This window comes from Anolis sagrei, chromosome 3 (assembly GCF_037176765.1).
Source record: "Anolis sagrei isolate rAnoSag1 chromosome 3, rAnoSag1.mat, whole genome shotgun sequence".
In the NCBI taxonomy this organism is placed as follows: Eukaryota; Metazoa; Chordata; class Lepidosauria; order Squamata; family Dactyloidae; genus Anolis; species Anolis sagrei.
Window position 1 is genome coordinate 148125640 of NC_090023.1, and position 21970 is coordinate 148147609.

Here is a 21970-nt window from a genome sequence, read left to right on the forward strand (position 1 = left end):
GTCAACAGTGAAGAATTCATGAGTGTGAGGGTCTCCAGCAGCTCATCTATTAAATACACATTCATAATAATAATGGATACAGGGCTTAAGCTCCAGTAGATGACTGGACTGCCAAAGAGTATTCTGGGAAATTGTACCTTCACATGTGTAAGAGGACATGACAGGGAAATCATTCCCTCAGTAGCTACTATAGCTATATCATTTTCAAGCAAACACTGCTTTTTCATGTAAAAATAACACAACTAGCAGTTAGGCCAATGACTTTTCTATGCCCTGCACAGAGAATGAAAAATTAAACTTTATGATGTTTGAAGTGTTTCTTTTGCAAGCCTGGACTGACATGTGTGGATATGAACTTTGGAAATGGCCTTGAATGGCTCAAACCACCAGCTCAGCTAATTCAGTACTATCTATTACTGTGGTTGGCACTAATTCTCCAAGATAGCAACAGGCGACGTTCCTCCCAAAACCTATTACCAGAAATCTTTTTAACAGGACATGCAAGGATTTTGTGCATGTGCTTGACCTCTGAGCAATGGACACTCACCTCGGAGCTCTCTCTTTCCACCACTTCTCACTAAACATATTCCTTTTCTGTAAAAGCTCAAATCTCAAAGCGGGCATAGTGGGGAAGTGTTTTCAAGTAAGCAAAACAGCTAAGGCTCTTACCTCAAATGTTTAGTTATTCTATTGTCACACCCGTGATCAACCCTATCATTAGACAGAGGGAAACAACTGCCTCAGCTGGCAGGCACTGGGTGATGTGGAATGATCATCAGCAGCAATTCTCCTTTGCTGGAGGACAATGTGGCATTGCACCATCTCTCCCACAAGCTTCAGATGATGTGACAAATAATGATGCTCTACTACTGGTGTTGAAGTAAGATTCTCATGCCAGTCTAATGATCTCTTGTACAGATCTTGGAATGTTGCCTACTAAGTGTCACTTTAAAAGTAACACATTACTAATATTTTAGTTTAACTCCTTAAAAAAACCCTTTAAAGGTAGGGCCCCAAGACAAGCAGTTGGAAAATAACAAGTAGACACTGTTACATTAAAAATAATGAAGATACCAGTTGTTAGATTATTTTGCAAATTCACTTCATTAACCCCGCCCCAGTAACGCACTACAAGTAATATTTGCTTGTAACATGCTACTTCTAATTTCTGCTTCTGTATAAGGAATGGGGGGTACCATTATTTCTTTCACACCAGGCAGGAAAAAAAATCCTGGACCAACCTTGCTTATAGTTTCCAATTTCCTCAAGCAAAGTAGAAGGACTCAAGGGCTGGCTCTGGAACAGCAAGATCTGTGAGGATGGGCAGGAACTAGTTTTGCTGGAGGGTCTTTCCACCAAAGAATGAGAAGTAGCAGATCTAAATCCCTTCTTCCAAAAAGAGACTGCTACTATGTGCCCTTTGCAGAAACTGCTAATCTATTTCCCCTCTATGTTTAGAAATGAGGGTGGGGAGGCTGAATACAGACTAAGGAGGTCCACTTATTTACCAATACACTTCTGTGATTCCTATCCATCTGAGACAAAGAAACACTTCACATTTTCGGAGCATTCTTTTGATAGGACAGTTTTATGCCAAATATTGGAAAACTTCTCTAAAATGAGATGAAAATGTTTCGAACACCTTAAGCAACTCAACAGAACCCAGAGGAAACAGATTTCTTGCTGCCAACCTTAGATTTGTTATATCATTATATGCAATTAAAAGAGTATTACAGGTTTCACGAATATGTTCACCTAACCTAAAGAAGGAAGTGTTGATGGAGTCATGACTACTTAGGAGATATGAATGGGAGCAATTCTTGTAACTAGGGAAGCTGAACAGGATTATGTCTCCAGTCAGGTTGGATGGAGAAAGCTCTGTGGCACTCTCCCTCTTCTCAAACCTCCCTCTTCACAGCTGCCAGGCGAGGAGGTGAAGCTTCAAAGCAAAAAGCTCTTGGGCAAATACCATACCCCTACTGAGAGAACACTCTCCTCTTAATAGCAAAGAACCTCCTTGCTTTACACATGCAGGCCATTTATGTTTGGTTTCAATAGATGCAATCGTTAGTATATTGAAAGCAATGAAAGTTGATTTTTCCTCTTTGCTTTTACATGTTGATCCAAGATATGAAAGAGTTCAAAGGCAATCTGTATTTTTTGTGTTTCTGCCAGGAGCATAAACGTAGCAGCTTTTTTATCTTCAAAACTGCTAAAATTAGATGAATTCTAAAAATTCATGTAAATCTAGAAAATTTGGGACAGGTAAAACCAGGCAGAGTTAAACGTGCCTTGCTGATATACCTGCAAGTCCAGGAGCTAGCCAATTTCTTACTACAACCGGTAGCCTAATACCACTTATTCCAGCAATTGGGAATATAGTACAAATCAATCCAAATCAACAGGTAAGGAACTTGGCACAGGAACTGTTCTCTTTGTCCCAGTGGTTCTAAAATCCCTGGTTGCTTTCTACTGAGGCACCTACCCTTCAGGTCCTCATCTTCAGTGGTGGTATTACAGCTTTCAGTGGAACCCTGCAAGGCAAAATGTTTGTAGATGGAAACATCATCACAAACAAATAAAGCAGACATGTTCAAGAGAAACAGTAGGGGGGAAATGGATAAAAACGGGTGAAACAAGAGAACAAAATAAAATAACAGACTGCAATCACTCACATATGAGTAGTTTTTCAGATCATCTTGCAATTAGGATTTTTCCTTGAAACTTCCCATAGATGAAATTCTGCTACTTGTCTCCTCTTAGGGAGAACTGTAAGGAGCATCTTGAACTTACATTTGCTAAGCAGCAACAGTATCTTTTGTGGCTGTAGTACAGTGGTTCCCAACCACTGTACACCAATGGTCAAGAACTAAAATATGGTCTGCGGCCTCACAATTGCTACACCAATGCAACGAGAGCAACTGGTCTCACAAAATCCTCTTATAGTGACAAGGCAATGGGGATGTTGGGAGGAGAGAGGCTGACTATCCACAAAAGACGTGACAACAAGTCTCCTGACTGCTGCTTCCCCTCCTCCTCCCTCTCCCCCCCTTGAAGCAAAGTTGTTTCATGTGGTGCCTGGAAGCAGAGATGCCTTGGCGTCTTTGTTTTTAGGCCTGTTTCTGGGGTTATTTGGGGTGCTGATTCATAAAATTGCATTGGATAGACCACTTCAGCTCTAGAGTATTAAATATGGTTTTCTGTGGGCCAGCAAATGGCAACTACTGGATGGCGTATGTTCTGTATCAGAAACTAGAGCTGATGTGGTCTAGCCAATGCGATTTTCTGAATCAGCGCCCCAAATAACCAAATCAAATCTAAAGTTGACCAAAAACTGATTCGTAACCCTTTTGGTACTAATGTTGGAGAGTGGTCCCTGATCAAAGTGGTTCCTGGTCAAAAAAAGATTGGAAACCACTGCTGTAGTGGAATGTCTCTTTCCTTATGAATTTTTCTGAGCTCTGATATGTGCTATGGAAATTTTGTTCCAGAAGCAGTTTTTAAAATAAGGTAAAATCTACCTGTACGTGAATGAGTATTTTTTCTGTAGTAGCAGCATAACTATGGAAGAGTACACTTTCTGGTCGCCTAACTCTTTACAGTATCTCTCAGTTATTGTCCACTTATCAGTCATTATTTTCAGTCATCCATAATAAACAAGTCCTCACAAGACCAGTTACCCAAACTCAGTAGTGTTAAGCCTGCAACCAGATAACTCAACATCCTAATCTAATTCCATGACATTTTTCCCTGTCTAAGCACCAATCTTTCTGAATTTCTTGCTTCCTGCTCCTGAAACTAATTTTTTTAAAATAATCTGTGTAACTGTTGGTCTTTGCATGTTCATTCACTCTGATACATTTGATGAATTGTGGCAGAAAGTGTGGGGCAAGGAAGTCCAGCATCATGTTATGGACAGCGTATTTTTTCTTTTTAAAAGATATACTTTTCCAATAAAAAAATTATGTGAAAGAGATTGCAAGGTACAATGACATAAAGTCCCTAAATAAATATGTGGATGCCAGTGGAGAGGAACAAAGGAAACAGTGCAATTACACACTGTGAGGAGCCATCCACATAACTCAATACTTGGTTCTTATGCTGTTGTAGTAGAACAATTCGTTGTGTTTCCCCCCTCTCCTTACATCTACCTCTCCTGACTGCTAGCTGCAAGGGAGGGCGAAACACGTAACATGAATGAGTTGTCAGAAGGAGTACCTTCTGTTGTACGTACAAGAAAACAGTCAGCACATAGCCGCCCTTGGAAGCAACAACCTCCCCCCATAATAAGAAATCCCACCCTAAGATTTCAGTCAACAGCAATAACAAATACGCTAAATGAATAACAAATGCTACAAAATAAATGAAGTAGAAGCTTTTGTGCCAGAAATCTGTTAAGTAGAAAAAAGGCGGGGACAGAACATGGAATTCAGGACAAGCCCCTCACCATTTCTTCTGTGCCTTGGGACACAACCAACACATAGTCTGAATGCACTCTAAGACCAAGTTAAGGGAAGAAATATAAAAGGATGGTTGAGATTACAAAAGCCCATTGCGAGCCTCATCTTACCTTTATGCCATCATTGGCATTGTGGACAACAGTAGTTTGTGGTTCCTAATTGAAAGAGGACAGAAATAAAGAATCAGATTCCGGGTCCAAAGCTTTCCTCTCTCTGCGCAGTGTCTGTTGGGAGAGCAAAGTGACAAACAAGAACAAAGCACAAACACTTCTATCCTAGGGTGGTGTGAGCTCGCACACACCCCTCTCCCTTGCAGGAGTAAAACCTGCAACTTCTTAAATCACATGGAGACAAAGCCACAATGTTTTTCAGATATCCCAATTCACCTTGCAAACTCTTACTGGCATGAGTTTACAAGAATACTCAGGAAAAAGCCTGTGTAAATTCTTACAAGAAATGAAGATAGTGCTTGCTTATTGGGAGGATACAGAGTTTATATAATCTAAAAAAACCCCATTATTTTTAAAACCCTACATAAAGCTTTCACTCACAGCTAAGAGATTTGAGGTAGGGCTTTGTCTCCATGTCTCCCCACACAATTTTCTGGTATTATTTCTCTCTCTAATGGGACATTCATAATTTCCTCACAGAATTGTCAGCCAAAGCACCCCAGTTCTTCCTAGCAATATCCTGTATTTATTTCAAATAGTCTTCAAAATTATATATTTTCAGTAAAATGAGTGGAGAGATCAGATATTGCAAGCAGCATTGAGACTTGTGGTTTTAAAAGCCAGTGCATGATTGGGTGCAATGTTTATGATAGAAGAGTCAAATTATGAAGTATCCCAAGAAGAAACAAAAACTTCAAAGCTTTATAGGGAGTAAAAAGCAACTATACAGCCTCAGAGCCCCACTAAGCTCTTGCACTCATTCCTGGATAATTATGGAGATGGCTCACTCTTACCCAGTTTCATTCCCACCCTAGGTCCTGCAGCAGCAGAGGCTGCTGAAGAAACATGGTAATGCCATAATACTTAAGTATTCTTTCATTTGTCACCCATACAGATGATGCCCAGTCTTTATCCAAGGCAAGAGAGAGGACACTCAGGAATGTGCAGTCTGCTGCAAGAGTCTTAGTGGGGAACAGTGAAAAACCCAGGGCAAATAAGACAACAAAAGAGGTTTCCATTCATTTATTCTCTGGAGACTGGATGGTGTTGGCCACTCCATCGCATCCTCCTCAAGGGAAAAAAATCAAGCACACCCACCATGAGAGCTATTGGACAAGCTGCACGCCCCACATACAGACACCATTGCGCTTTGCACCTCTTACTTGCGTGGGGGCCGGGACATTCTTGGGGGGAAGGGACGGCAGACAGAACTAAGCCAAAACACAGAGCAGCACAGGCAGCATTCTGGGCAAGGGAAGAACCAAAAGTAAAAACCAAACAAGGACAAAGAAATGGTTGGGAAAGATACCATGGACATCTGCACTGGGGGCGTTTCTTTTGCTGGGCTTACTATACTGGCTTTGTTGTTGGTCTGTGGCTAAGACAGAAAAACAGATGGTTTAGTTTCCCCTTGCCCTCCTGGGCAACAGTCATAAAAACATTGCATTACTATTGCTGCAAATTCACATATCAGCTCCGTCTCTTCCCAAAATAACTGCTGTGAGAAAAGGGAGATGATGGAGGAGGAGGAGAAGGAAGAGAAAAGGTGAAGACTGATTTGCCATCTTCCATGGCAAAGATATATCCAGATGTTCATGGAAGATTAAACAGGGTTAGCAACAGGAAGGAAATGGGAAAACATAGTTGCTTCGTCTGGCAGGAGAATTGTAACCTATCTCACTGATGAATGGAAGAATCAAGAGAAGGCAACATATTCAGATGAAAAGCAATATGTTGGGTAGAATAAGCTAGTGGTTGGTCATATTCAGAGATCTGGAGAGCCAAGCTGAATGAAAACATATACTCATGGTTAACTCCAAAGTGAGCTGATCATCCTATATGTACCACGACTCTTCTGTGGTTCCGTTTACATTTGACATTGAATACATACTTATGCTGAGACGGACTTAGCTCGATAAAATATTCTGTTTTTCTTTAACTTCTGGATCTAACACTCTAAATAGCAACATTGGTGGGCAAGTTCAGGCATGTTTTCATAGATTGCAAGGCTGCCCATTTACCTCTAATGGAGAAACATAATTCAGGTAAGGCAAACATGTTCCTATTGGGGTCCAGATGTGCATTTTACCAAAAGCAGTTTCTCCTTATGATTCCGCTTTAAACTGTGAACAGAGCTTATAAAAACCATCCCAAATGGCTATGGAGCACATTCAGAAGTTAACATTACTAACTTGGAATTGGTGTGTATGTGACCAATAAGCTGAAATGTATTTAGCCTGCAGTTTTTACTGTGGGCCATTTAGAAAATTGAAAGGGAACATATGGAAGTTGCCTGCTTATGCTTAATGTCACCCCAGAGTTTGGCCGGGAAGCTCACAGTGTCATTCCACGGCTGAAGTTAAGAAATTCTGCCAGGCTCCCTGAAAACCTAAAAAAACACAACACTCTGAGCTCTTCAGAAAAATCACAACAAATAAACCTGAGTCCTCTCAAGAAAGTGTGATAATACCACCCTACCCCTATGAAATAAAAATAAAAATATGGGAACAAATTCCATCAATCTTCCTCAGCTACACAAAGTTTTTGTCCAGCCACTCCCTTGCTCCTACTACCATATATACTCATGTATAAGTCAATATCTTGTATAAATCAAGGGACATTCTGCAGTGAGGGGAAATGCTCCCTTGGGGAACAAGGCACCCTTGACCACTGCCACTATTTTCCCACCCAGGCATTCAAAAAAGCACCATGGCAGAGAGAAAAGAAGGGGTCGGTGTTTATTTCAGATTCTTCTGGGAAGGATGAAGCTCTTGCCTTTCACCACTCTCCTCAGGGAACGCGATGGTTCTTATTTGATAGGAGTAAAGATACAGTGTTTTCACTGACCTGTGAATAAGTCAACCCAGGTTTTTGGGATTTATTTTGGACTAAAATTTCTAGACTTATACATGAATATAGGATACTTCTGGATGTAAACACTACAGTACAAATCTACAAAGTGCTTCACCACAGAAAGGACAGCCAATGAATAATGTCATTTCTCAGCTGTTAAAAAGATACAGTAACAATAATATGTAAGGGAAGCAGATACATTCTGACATTAGCAATGAGAGGTCAATAAAATTCATTCATCAGTGTTAAGGCCACTTTTGTGATGTGGGACTAGCTACTACAGTTTTGTTATATAGCAGCAAAGAGAGCACACCAAGAACTTTAAGATCCATGTCAGAATCACTTCTTAAAGAAAGTAATTTGCCTTTCACATTGATGCTTGTTTGGAGTTACATTTGGGGTATGCTTGTTAAAGACTTCATAATGTTCAGGTAGTTGCAGGTAGACATCAAAGCTGAAGCCTGATGTGAAGTGAAATTTCATGATCTCATGACAAACAAGGTATTAGAAAAACCTGAAAGTTTTTGATATTTTACACCTATTAAAACTAACCCCCCCCCCCCACACAAAAAATCAGTTTCTCTCACAATACATGATACATGATCCGGTCAAGCAAGAGGCTCCTAAACAGGACAGAATATTTTGCTGTCAGAACTCCATCACTTTTACATTTCTTAATCAGAGCTGAAATACACCTTACATTAATCACATGTGAAGTAACCTTAATCATCTTCACAAGAGACAGACAGACCAAGCTAGGAAGAATTATGGAACAGCTTCTTCCACCTAAGTCTCATTTCCTTATGGGGAATGCAAGAAAAAATAGGCACAATGAAATCATAAAGAAAAATCAAAATAGAGGGATAGCATACAGCCTCTCCAGCCTTGTTTCCAGGTGGACCTTCAGAATGTCCAATTGTCAGAGCCTGGCTTACATCTGGATGTAGCAACAAGACTCAGTTCTTGAAAAGGGTAGGGGTTGAATACCTTTATAATGTCTACCAAAAAAATAATAATTAAGGATCTTCTTGTTGCCCGTAGCTTTCCAAAACTCCATTTGAGATCAGCTCAACAGAAACTTTGATATAAGACACAACCCTACTCTACTTGGACTTATACCCTGTTGCTTATCTGACCCCCTATGTAGCTGCACTTTACTTTCTCCGCCTGTCAACACAAAATAAATGAGACCACAAAATGAAGTTAATTAAAAACCTGACAACCATGTACATAACAGAACTGAAATTATTTTGTTTAGATAGCTATGCGTGTATCCATTCTTTCCTATGTTAGTAATTTAACATTTGTATTGGAAATAAACTATGGACCATGTAAGCTTATATTCTGCACAGAAACCACCAAAGTCTGAACAATCAAGGAGGGGGCTTGTTGGCTGGCATGAAGGCAGATATGGCCAATCAACATTTCTCTATCACCATACTCCAATCTACTGTGGCCTTTCCTACACTGCCATATAAAATCCAGAATATCTGCTTTGAACTAGATTATATGGCATATAATCATAATCACCACAACTTTATTTTTGAACCCCGCCTCCATCTCCCCGAAGGGACTTGGAGCGGCTTACATATGGCACAAAATGCCTAAAACAATACATAAAATAAAATAAACACACAATACAATACAAAATAAGCCAGTAGTATATAAAACAACAATTTGACTCAAAATGGCACCCAATAACCTATAGTGTTGAGTGTCATAAAAACACAATCAATTGTAAAAAAAAGAAGAAGGAACATGGGTATGGGATAAAAGTGCTGTGCTGTATCATAATCCAGTTTAGAGTAGATAACGTGGATTATCTGCTTTGATAATCTGGATTATAAGGCAGTGTAGAAGAAGCCTAAGTAACTTCCATTTTCTCATTAATTTTCTTAACAAACAAGTCTGCACAAGAAGTTAGCTGGCAAAACTGCCGAACCGTTCCAAAAAATCAGAGCAATTTAGCAAGGTGCATACTGTATTTTTTTATTGAGAATTAACAGCAAGGTCTTATACATGAAGGGTGCAAATGCAGATGGTATGCATGGGGCACTGAGTCCCTCTTTTTCTATACTGACTGGTGACCACTGCATCCCTTTCTCACTGAGGTGCCAAAGCTGCATTCTAGCAATATCACTTTTTGCTAGTTGGGACTAACATGCAAAATGATTTCCCTTGAAGTTTCTAGAGGAAGCCTTTTTTGTCTATTTCTTTAATACTATGCTATCTCATGGACTAATGCTTGAAGTCAAACTACTGTACAGTCCAAGTGCAGAGCTGTGTAATGCAGTCCCATCCAAGCACAAGGCAGGCCTTTTCTTGTGAAGCCTTCCTGTTTGTCTGAGAGACTAAAACGATCCAATTACATCAGGTGAGAAGAGTAACTGAAGCATCGATTCTAGGGGGAACATGCCATTACTTTATCCATGTGGCTGAATTACAAATTTTCACTGCCTGCATATGAACTGCCCAACAAGTGGCTTCCACACACAACTGGGAGATCTTCTAAAGTATGAGTGGGCAACCTATGACCTTCTAGATGTCTTTGCCCTCTTCCATCAACCTGGACCACTGGCAATGCTTATAACATCTGATACAGTCCAAAAACACATGGAGGACTATAAATTATCTAATGCTCATCCAATATTTATCTGTCTACTGACCTCACCAAAAACATGAAGGACCAAAGAAAGATGCTTTAGAATGAACTAACATGTCTTTCACAAAGACACAGCCCAACAATTAGGTTACATCATAGTGTCTAAAACTTTAGATTTCCTCCTTTGACCTACCAGATATAACAGGCCTAAAGCCAATTAATGATTAGTGACAACTAGTTTAATAAATAAATCAGTTTATTTATTTGAATGTTGACTTACCATCTAGCAAGTGATTAAACTTAATCAATATGAATTGGCAATTAGATTTAGGCTTTGAACTCCCAGAATCCCTGACGACTGCCAATCTTGGCTGGGATTTCTGGGAGTTAAAGTATAAAACAGCTGGACATACAAACTTGAGAACCACTGGCCTGAAAACAAACTAACTCTATAAACATTTAAATCCAAGTCAATATAGCTCTGGTGAACAAATATGAGGTAGTACAAAACTATCCAATAAAACTGTATATATGGACCTAGGTTGGTAAAAAATATAAATTCAATGTATACGGCAATTTATCTCATTTCAGATTCCATCAGTGAAGTGGGTTTTGGAAATCACATAAGGTGTGCCAAAGTTAATTAGTATACAGATTTGAACTTAATTGCGAAACAGGATAATGATGAGAAGAAACATGGAAATCTAAGATCAGTAGGTACTAGGAGGTATTTTGTTGGTCTGGCAATTAAAATTAAATGCTTGATTAAAATACCAAGAACATACATTCTTCTGTGTTATCACCATTGAGGAAACCAGGAACAACACAGCATATTCAATGGTCACAGACAAAGAAGTGTTCTTGCTGCCCCATTGCTTTCAACTAGAGGGAAAATCTAAATCTAGTGATTTGATAGCAGAGTTATGATAATATTTTCAAGGTTATTCCAAAATATATTTTCTTCCTAATTATGTGGCAATGCATAACTTTTTAAAGTAAAGTTCTGGTATTCAACTCAGGGAGACCACTACCAAAGTAAGCATGAAGACCAGGTATGATGAGCAAACTTTGGATCTCCAGGTGTTTTGGACTTCAACTCTCACAATTCCTAACAACTGGTAAGTTGGCTTAGATTTCTGGGAGTTAAAGTCCAAAGCACCTGCAGAGCCGAAATTTACCCATGCCTGACCAAGACTCACAATGCAATGATATCACCACATGGTAATGTTGTTTCATTTTGAATTCAAGTGAATTTTCTTTCTACTATAAGAATCTAATACATGCTTACTTCTGTGCAAATTCTACTGTGTCAAGCGAAGCTTCACCAGGTTAGACTGCACAAAATGCTGCTGCAATGTAATCTTGTAATACTGTCAAACTTAAGCAAACCAGACAGCAAGCACACATTCTGAGAGTACACAGAGAATACATAAAAGAGAACACACAAACCTCCTATTGACATGGAAAGGACAAATGCTTATACTCTTCAGCAGCAAACTGCATAAACAATCAAAGTAGTGGCAAGAAGTGGGAAGGAAGAGTCCAAATGCAAGAATAAGAAACACACACACAGGCAATGTGTGTCATCAATAGGCAAAACCACAGATGGGCCAACTCATCTATGGGACCCATTATAGCAGTGGTTCTCAATCTGGGGTTCCCAGATGATTTTGACCTTCAACTCCCAGAAATCCTAACAGCTGGTAAACTGGCTGGGATTTCTGGGAGTTGTAGGCCAAAAACATTGTAGGCAGTTAAAACTAAAATCAAAACTGCTATGCAGCAAGAGTGGTGTAGTGGTTCAAACAGTAGACTAAAGCTCTGGAGTCCAGGGATTGAATCCTTGCTCATCTATGTAGTGAAAGTCACAACCTTAGAAGAAGACAATGGCACCCTCTACCACAACAAATCTTGCTAAGAAAACCCTGGTACTAGGTTTTCTAACAATTATGGATCATCTATTGCAGATTTAATCAGTTTGCAAAAGAAAGTATTATGATGGATCTTATCAAATGCTTTGCTGAAATCCAGATAAATGACATCCACCAGTCCCACTATCTACTAATCTAGTAGAAGATTCTGCAGGATTGATTCCTGACAAATCCATGCTGCTTCCTACTGATCACTTCATTGTCATCAAGATACTTCCAGGCAGGCTACTGTATAATCTGTTAATATATTTTCCCTTGGCATTTGGGTCAGGCTGTCTGGTTTGTAGTTTCTTGGATCTTCTTTTTTTGTCTTTTTTTTTGTTTTGTTTTCCATTTCCAGGATTCTGGTACTTTACCAGTTCTCCATGATTTCTCAAAAACAATGGCAAGGTTCAGAGAATACATCTGCAAATCTCTTCAGCATTCTGGGATGCAGTTTATCTGATCCTGCAGACTGAAATTCATTTAGGTTCATAGAATCATAAACCATAGAGCTGAAAGAGATCACAAGGCCCACTCAATCCAAACTCCTGCTATGTAGGAACACAATCAAAGCACTACTGACAGATGACCACCCAGTCTCTGTTTAAAAACTTATAGAGAAGGAGATCCCATCATACTCTGAGGCAGTATATTCCACTGCCACAGAGCTCTAATCATCTTCTAAATATTTAGGTGGAATCTCTTTTCCTGTGCTTTATCTAGACACTATATCACTATTGATGCAGCCTCAAATTTCATTCGTCTTTTTAGCTATCAAACCACACTGTTGACTCATGTTCAGCTTGTGGTCTACAAATACCCCCACATCTTTGCACTGCTGTCAAGTAAGGTGTCACCTATCCAATATTGATGCATTTGTTTGTTTTTGCCTAATGATCCCTGTTGACATTCATTATGTTAGCTCCATAATCTGTCAGGATTATTTTGAAGACTCCTACATCTCTTTCACATGTACTGTTCTCAAGCCAAATGTCACCCATCCCTTATCTGTACTAGGTGACTGCTGACTATCAATCCTGACTTGCAATCCAGATCCCTTGCCAAGGTCTCTTCTGGTGCATGAAAACACACCATTCTCTTTTTCAAGGAAAACTGAAGCAAAATAGCTATTGAGTAGTTCTGCCTTTTAGCATGTTACGTTCTTATTGAACACGCTGTCTTTTTGGTCATTCTCTTGCCTCAAATATATCCCAAAATTCCCCTTTTTGTTGCATCTTCCTTGCCTAGCCCGGCAAGCTCAATCTGAGCTTCGGCTTTGCTTGTACTCGTATTTCTACTAGCTTGAGTTACACATCTGTACACTTTCTTAGTGATTCGTTCTTCCTTCCATTCTTAGTATATACTTTGTACATACTCTATATATAACTCTTTTCCCTCAATTTTTTTCAGATGTTTCCCATTTTTCTTTTTTCATGGAATGATTTATGATTATGTTTTTGTCATTCTTTCTTCAAAAACTCACACTCTTTCAATGTGTCTTTTTCCTTTAGTAGGATACCAGTGATTCTCCAAACTTGTTAAAATCAGCTTCTCTAAAATCCAAAGTCTGTGTTTGACTATATTGCTCTTTCCCTTACAATTGCGAATTCTTCCATTACATAGTCAGATTGATTCCAGTGACCAACTCCCCCCTATTCTTTAGGATCAAGTCCAGGATTACCGATTCCCTTGTTTCTTCTTCTACCTTCTGAAGTGAGAAATCATCTGCAAGGCACACCAGGAATTTGTTTGACTGCCTATCTTTAGGAGATTGGTCTTCCAAAAGATATCAGGATAATGGAAGTCCCACATAATGACAGATTCTTGCATCTTTCAGATTTCTTTTTGGAAAGCACCATCTATGTCCTCCTCTTGTTTTGGTGGCTCATAGTTGACTTCCAACACAATTTTGCTTCTATTTATTTCTCCATTTTATTTTTAACCAAATGCTCTCAACTGCTTTACTCCTCTCATTCTCATGGACAAGTGAATTTGTCTTTGACATATAATGCTTTTATGCTGCATTTATTATTTGTGTGTGTGTGTGTGTGTGTTATAAATGCCAGTTTTAATATTCCAAATGGTAATCATCTTACCAAGTCTTTGTTATACAGATAAAGGCATATTTATCTTTCCACGCTAGCCATACAGATAGTGTCCATTTCCTTTAAAAGGTGCAGAAAAAACTGCCCCCTGGTGGAAATAAAATGTAAATGTTGTCTGTGCAGGGAGAGCTCTACAAGGAACCCGAAGCTGGTGTAATATTTTCTCCAAATCCTATGGGTATTGAAGAAGCGCTTCAAGAGTCTTCAAACAGGGAACTCCAAAAATCAGTTTATTATTCCACCCATGTAGAAACAAAGGGGACTTTGTACTTTAAATTGCACCAGTTCTTCTATCAAATGCTGACTGAATTCGTGAAGACAGATGGTAAACATACCTCTTGTGCCTTGGGAAAACAAGATTTGCCTGTGGCATACAGATGGTGTTTGTCCAGTATTCCAACTTGTCCCTGTGAAAAACCTATAACTCACAGAAGACCACACCCCTCATTTTGAAGTACTTCTCTTTAAATAAAAGCAAAGATTACCAGAAAAAACATCTCCATGCTGAAGACCTTGAGAATACCTTTGACCCGAAGCTGCTCAACATCAAGACACATTTCTACTAATGGGAAAATTATCGCCATTAGGCATCTACAGGCACAAGAGCACTCAGAAACTGTTCCTTTACTAATACATCTTTTAAGACAGTCGCTTGCTACATAAATGTAATAGCATCATGGTGGGAGTAGAGAGAAAGTAGACTTGGATTATCTATTTGTATTTATTTATATACAGCAATTATATACTGTATAATTTATATCCCACTTTTCTCCCAGCACAGAACCCAAGGCCACATTTATGACAAATTAGGAAGAATTTCTGACTCCTAATTGTTTCACAATAGCAATGGCTAAACATTGTTTTCCTTACCTAGATTAGGTTGCTGAAACTTTGAAAGTACAGGGTAATCAAATCTTGGTTCTTGTGTGGAGAACCTTCTGTTTTGTTCTGACACTCAAATAAAATTATTCCTCTCAACACTCTTTCATTCTAACTTTATGCCTTTCGCACAAGCTTCTGTTTAACAGACCTCCAGATTCTAGTTAAAAGACTAAAGCAGGTTATGCAAGACTTAACTACGCCAATTCTTGCATTAAGGTCCTTGATGAGGATTTTTTGTAGAAATTCTTAAACCTACTGAACATCTTATATCTCTCTGTGTGTAACCTATGGCCCTCCAATCATTCTTGTTCATTGTCTCATGATGATTGGGACCAATGGAAGCCAAGTGTTCAACAACAACATCTGTAGAGCAAGTAACGACTCCCTGCAACGAGTCATAAATATATTCACTTGGAAGGTACATGACTGATATCTAGAAGATAAAATGTACTGCAGAAGTTGCGGTCTGCCACTCAACTTCTGTGCTATTGCATGCAACCGGTCTTCCTGTATATAGGACCACTACCATAGACACAAGAGTAGAAGACACTTTTATCTAATGAATCATAGCTGCACCGATATTGAGACTGATCTATGAAACAAAAGTGTCTTGGTCAACATAGGGCTGATATTTTTTTTTTAAATGTCTTCTGTTGTTTTCTCTTCTGAAGTATCTGAGTCTCGGAGTTAGAATGGCATCTCCCGCCTTTCTCCCACATCCCCAGGGCTGCTGAAAGAAAGATTTTCTCAATTCTTTTCTCATTGGATAATGTGTTCATTCCAATAGCTTCAAGAGAAAGGAAAACTGTCCCAGAAAAGCAAGAGAGTACCAAGCTAGTGACAGAAGCATAAACTGCTGAAGTCTCAAAAAAGCTTTATGTTAAGTGCTGTGAGATATTCTGGGATTTTCAGTGGAAAATGTTGTTTCATTTATTTGCTATTAAGGTAATATAGCTAGTGATGCACTTTGTATTAGATGGTTCAAAGCAAGGAGTTATTAGGAAAGGTGAGAGAATGGTAGGTTGGGAGTGAATGGTGACTGGTGGGATGTCTGAAGGGATTTTGAAGAAGCTGGTGTATGACAATTGGTCAGGGGTAAGAGGGAACATTGTTAGGATTAGGAATTAATTGTGGGGTTTAAGGCTTTGAATGGTGTGCAGAGTTAGATCCAGCATCAGAGTTAGCTAGGAAAGAAGTGAGATGTACAGGTGATTTAGGGATATTAAATAAATCTGTAATGTTATGTCCAAATTCTGCTTAATCATCTTTTTTGTATTATACTCTTTTGTCTCCATCAAGAAAAACATACATAACAACTTTAGAACATTATGAACAATGCACCATACGGGCACAAATAACCCCATTTGTATGAGCCACACAAAGAAGAATGCTTCATACTGGAAATTTGAGTTCAAACACAGTGACTGTGATGGCAGCACTTAATAAATAGAAGTAGTGTCCAGTGGGGATAGAAATAAAGAAAATCTCATAAAGGAACCACAACAGCATCCATGAAGTCCCAATAGTTGATGCGTCACAGTAATGGGAAAAGAGGAGGACCTCACATTGGTGGCAGAGGGGGAGATATGGGAAATTTCGTGTCAGTGGTTGGGATAAGTGGACATTTATACATTTGGTGGCAGCAGGGAGATAGAACCTTCACATCCTGCGTTTACTCATTTACTATCACTGTAATGATTTCTATAGATACAAACATCTGGGGTTTTCCATCAAAGTGGGGAAAACAACAGAAGCTGTAATACACTCTGGAAATGGGAAGGATGTTGACTATTTGCCAAGTATGATAGGCTTGATCTGTGTCTAGGATGAACTATGCAGAGTTCAAAACCTGCTTAGAAACATAATAGGACTTTATATTCCTTTGGGAAAGACCATGAGTTAAATTCTCTCTGCTCTGTATTTAGTAAGATAGGGGAAATTGGTCTGTGAAGAAGAGGAAACATCTACACAATGTAGTCATCTTCTGCTCTAATCATTCTTTTTCTCCCTCAGTAGAGACTATGGAAGGCCCTGATCTAGTTATTCAGAAGAGTGTGAACTCTCCAATTTTATATCTGCTCTGCTGCCAACATCTGTGGAGGGACTAGGAAAGCTTTATTTGCATGGTAGTAGTAGAGGCAGGTGGGAGTTCCCTCCTGTCCTGGGAAAGATGGAGCAGGTGGGAGTTCCCTCCTGTCAGCAGGTGGGAGTTCCCTCCTGTCCTGGGAAAGATGGATTCCTACTAGTGCACTGGTATGGTACTCCATGCCTGAGTGTCTTCTTCCAGAAAAGTCTAGAGATGTAAAGACCTGGATTGTTGTAGGTTTTTTCAGGCTATATGGCCATGTTTGACAATACGATGTCGAAACCACTGGACAAACCTCTTCCCATACTATTCTCAGGGAGGGGTTTATGTTCTCCACATCAGTGTCACTATATAATTTTATGGTTCTTGTGAACCTTTATTCCCACAAGCGTAGAAGGTATCTGTTATGCACTTGCACCTCCTAAAAAAACAAGGATTCTTTTGTGGTCAGTAAACTTTGAATGGGCCCCATTACCATGGAAATTGGGAGAAGATGGAAAGGGTATTCCCCACTGGTGACTCATTGTCTCTTAGAGGGCAACAGTGAATCTTCATTAGATGCTTAATGGCCATCTTGCATACAATGATGGTCATGTTAATTCCTATATTGCTGAATTCAAGGAAGATTACTTTCTTGGTCTGCTGGTCAGAGAAGAGATATAATAAGTAATATCAACTAATGGTGGGTGATAACCTCATTGCTCAAATGCCATGGTTCCAAATGTGATGGGAACCAGTGCTATGTGCCACTACTAAAACTGCTTTGTTCCGCAGCCCTATTTTAAAGGCAAACACCTAACAAGAGCTATAATGGGACTACTTGGATTCATCTTTCTCAGCTGTAGAGAGGATTCCCTCTCTAGGATATGTGGGAAAAAGAGGCCCTGAGTGTGATGGGGAGAATCAACATTAATAATCTAGGGAAGTAAGCTTTGTTTGAGTCTGCTTCTCTGTCACCAGAAACAACTGCTGTTAGGAGAGCAAGAAGGCCCACTCATCTTCAACATATTAGCCTACAAGCTCTTCTTGATCCAAAGAAAGTAGCTACCCTCGAGAAAACATCAATTTAATCAGAATTGAGCTTGAGTGAGGAGAAGGGCTTCGGCATCACAAGTGACTCAGAATAAGTCTTTCTTCTCTTGATACATTACATACCCAAACATATCTCAGGAGGAAATACACATTCATATGAAAAGGGAATGAATGTAAAGAATTGCTAGATATTTGATTAATGTCAACTTATGTTGGCATTAATGCCAATTATATTTCTTGGGATGTAGAGGAGAGGTGTGGGAGTGGAGGGAGAAGTCAGAAAAACAGTTTGGGACCCCAAGAGGTCTTAGCAGACTTCTGGAAGGGAAAGGGATGGGAATGAAAGCTGTGAGTCACAAAATGGTGTTGTGCCCACACCATCCATCCATAACACCAGGAAATAGAGTGTGTTCTGCACTGCAGCCGGGCTGCTAACCATCAAGGAGAAGCAGCATTAGTACAGCTGAAAGGCAGGCTCCATTTCAGCACTTCTACAATGAAGAATCCAAGGTTCCATGTCCCTACAAGAACACAGAGACTTCTGGCCACTGGGAGGCTGTGTGAATAAATGATTCAGTTGGTGGGAAACTGCTCCTCTATTCACTCAGTATCCAAAGTTAAATATAGGTATCCACTTTTTACAACCAAACAAGAGGATTCCTTACCAGTGGCCTCATCCACAGCATTGTTTCTTTCCCTCCAATCCTTTTTTTTTTGTAAGGACATGGACCTTTTGAAGTGCAAAATGTGACTCCACACCCCCCTTGCCCAGACATGCTATGTGGGGTGATGAGCACAAGCTGGACGTGCATGGCATGAGAATGGTGATTCCACAGGGTCACAGGCAGTTTATGGGAGGTGCTCACCATCAAATGCACGCTGGAGCTTGACTTCCTTTTCTGGGCACACCATTGAGAGGAGGAAAAAGAAGGAAAGAAGACATGAGAAGAGAAACAAAGAAAATGTTGGCACTTGTGTGTCAGCAAAACCCTGCTCGCAATCATGTTCCTCCAGGAAAGAAATAAGATACCGCCGATAACTGTGCTCATGGAACCCAGCAATCAAAACCCAAAGGCAGAAATCTGGAAACACAACCTTCTACAGTTAGCAAGAGGGTGACATATGCAGACAGTGCAACACGAAATCAGCAGACACTTTCCTCTGAAATACCTCCAGTCTTGCTAAAGAGAAGAAACATTTGCTTGAAACGTGACTGGACTGCACTTCAGTCAAAAGGAACCAAACTCCCCAAGTATCTATCAAAGCACATAGCAATGAACTATGGGAACTAGGGTTTCACCACACATCTTCAGCTAGTATTACCAAACACTCGGACCTTGACTGTCACTTACTTCACAAATAAAGTGAGTTTGATTAAATTGGACTGGAATAGTGACTGCAGTCACAGTTATAAGCATGGACTACAACTTGTCCACGTAGGCACAAGCCCATACCTACAAAGCACCATTGAGATCTTCCAGAGATTCATCATCCTACCCCAGTAACAGCAATAATGATGTGCCAAAGAGACGGAATAAAACCTATCCATTCAGTCACTGCAATGTAAATCCATATATATATCTTTCTTTCACAAAATACCGTTCTGGAAATTTGCCCTAAAAATGATACCATATCAGAAAAACTAGGTGTGTCAGTCAAGGTGACATGTGTGCACCAACTACAGTTTAAACAAAGAGGTACTTAGGTATGCTCAGATGGTAGTTCTTTGAGGAAAAAAGAACATATTCATGCTAAAGGTTTAATCAGATGAGGTCAAAGAATTTATGGGACTTCTGCCTGTACCAATAAATTAAGACCATAGCATTTTGTAAACTACCAAGAAAACAATGAACCCTCTGGAAGAGAAAAAGAGCAGAAACTGGATAAAAGTGAATGTTGTTGACAACTGTTAGACATTTCTCTGGTATGCTGACAGTGACAGAGTAAGAATAATATCAAAATATCAAGCTCAAATGCTTGGTGGGCAAGAGGATGAGGAAAGCCAGAGATTGCTGGAAGTATAATATGCACAGTGCCATGCTCAAACATGCTCAGGAATCAAATTATATTTTAACTGAACCACCTAAATGAAGTTAATCTTTCATCTACCTTTTCTGACAGCAACTATATGTGGTACTAGGCATGGTCTTGCTTAGAAACCTCCTTTTTCCTTCAGTAGGTCACTAATTATTTCCAATAATTAAGAATCAGAGACAATTTCTTGTCTGAGCTGCCCAGTATTACATATTACAAGAATGGGGGGCTTCTCTATGGTGCTATGCTATCTTTAAATTTCTTCCCAGGATTTCTCACCTAGTACCAATATATTGTTTTCTTTTAAGAAATATATTGACCTTTTCTTCTCCCAGACATTTAAAACACTGCTTTAGTGCTTTCAGATCTTCATTTTTTTCCTCTTGGTTTTACTCTAGAGTAAAACTAGCTGTGTATTTCTATGAGTATTTATGGCGTTATCATGACTGTTTGCTGCTTTTTTACTCTGGTTAATGTGCTGGTTATTATTTTATTATCATCTTCTTGTTTTTTTTAAAAAATTGCCTACACATCACTGAGAAAACTTTAGTAAGTGAAAAATATACATTTGTATTTATAGTATTTATAACTTATAATGTATATATTATAAATGTGCAGCAGCTGTACACATTGACTTCGCATAGTCAAAATGCTTCACAGTTATCCTGTTATAATTTTTAGTAACTCTATTATATAAATCCCTATTATCCTTACCAATACTGGGTTGAGGTTCAGAAAACATCTTTCCTAGAAATACCTCCTCCATTGTCAGTAGCAGTATTCACTCTAATGACATCTTGATTTACACTGTAGTCTCTTGGCCATTGGCATTACCAATTCAGGTCTCCTTTCAAATATTATAGTTCAAAGATCAAATTTCTGGGTGACAACTCCAGAAAACTGAAAGCAGGATTGCTATCTCAGTTTCCATGGAAGTTACTCTAAAAACAGCATTGGGTGGTTTACTGAATGGCAACATTTATAAACATTCTGAATAGTCTTTGCCAAAAGGGCCCTTTCAGATAAAGCAGGGGTGGGCAAAGTAAGGCCCACAGGCCACAAATGGCCCCTTGGAGTAATTTTTGTGACCTCTAAGGACCAAAAAAGTGTTATGCTCCAAAATGTCCAGAAGTCTTTGCTTGGGTGTCTTTGGGGCATATCTAACTATTTGGTGCCTCTCTGGACTCTCAGGAGTCACAATGATTTTTGTGACATTTCTCAAAAATATTATTTCCTTGAAAACATCCCAAAATGCCCTTTGGAAGCCCTGGAAGCCCAAATGCATGTCTCTATGCCCCAGTTGTACACCTCTGACATAAAATATTACAATTTATGAGGACTATGTTGTTAGGTTGAACTTTGTCATCAGCAAGGGTTAGCATCATGGTGATAGAACTTGATTAGACATGTCCATTGAGTTTATTTCATGGATTTGCAAAATACAACAGCTTTCAAGCAGTACTCATACTGGCCAGACTTTATTACAATAGTTCTACAAACACTAATGACACCCTCCATCCCCACCACTCCCCGCCACAGAACCAGTTTAATAAAACGGTTCACAGAAAAAATATAATTGATGGAGATTCCAATTTTGATGTAAATACATTGTTACCTCACTTGAACAGCAAACCACACCCAATTACATTTTTCCTCATTATTTTTGTGCTTTAACCCACTGCAACTCTAGTTTCTTTTTCCAGCATGATCTAAAACAGTGATAATACTTAATAATATGACAGGGGATTTGAATACAGCATTCAGAAGTGTGAAAGGCATATACAAACTAATAGGGTTAAATCCAAAATTAAGTCTATCCAGATCAGACTTGGT

The 21970-nt window shown here is 39.3% G+C and overlaps 1 protein-coding gene across 25 annotated transcripts in view; it reads right to left on the minus strand.

The window, feature by feature from the left end:
- CAMK2G (calcium/calmodulin dependent protein kinase II gamma) overlaps positions 1 to 21970 on the minus strand; it is a 168099-nt gene that overhangs the window by 23097 nt on the left and 123032 nt on the right. For 8 of the 25 annotated variants that reach the window (XM_060769141.2, XM_060769139.2, XM_060769143.2 and 5 more), the window contains 4 exons: positions 18970 to 19002; positions 5940 to 6008; positions 4571 to 4615; positions 2486 to 2534 (listed from right to left, as the gene is read on the minus strand). In XM_060769141.2, the coding sequence (XP_060625124.2) occupies positions 2486 to 2534; positions 4571 to 4615; positions 5940 to 6008; positions 18970 to 19002 (196 nt within the window). The remainder of the gene's footprint in view (positions 1 to 2485; positions 2535 to 4570; positions 4616 to 5939; positions 6009 to 18969; positions 19003 to 21970) is intronic. The other 17 variants (XM_060769145.2, XM_060769142.2, XM_060769149.2 and 14 more) reach the window with 3 other exon arrangements.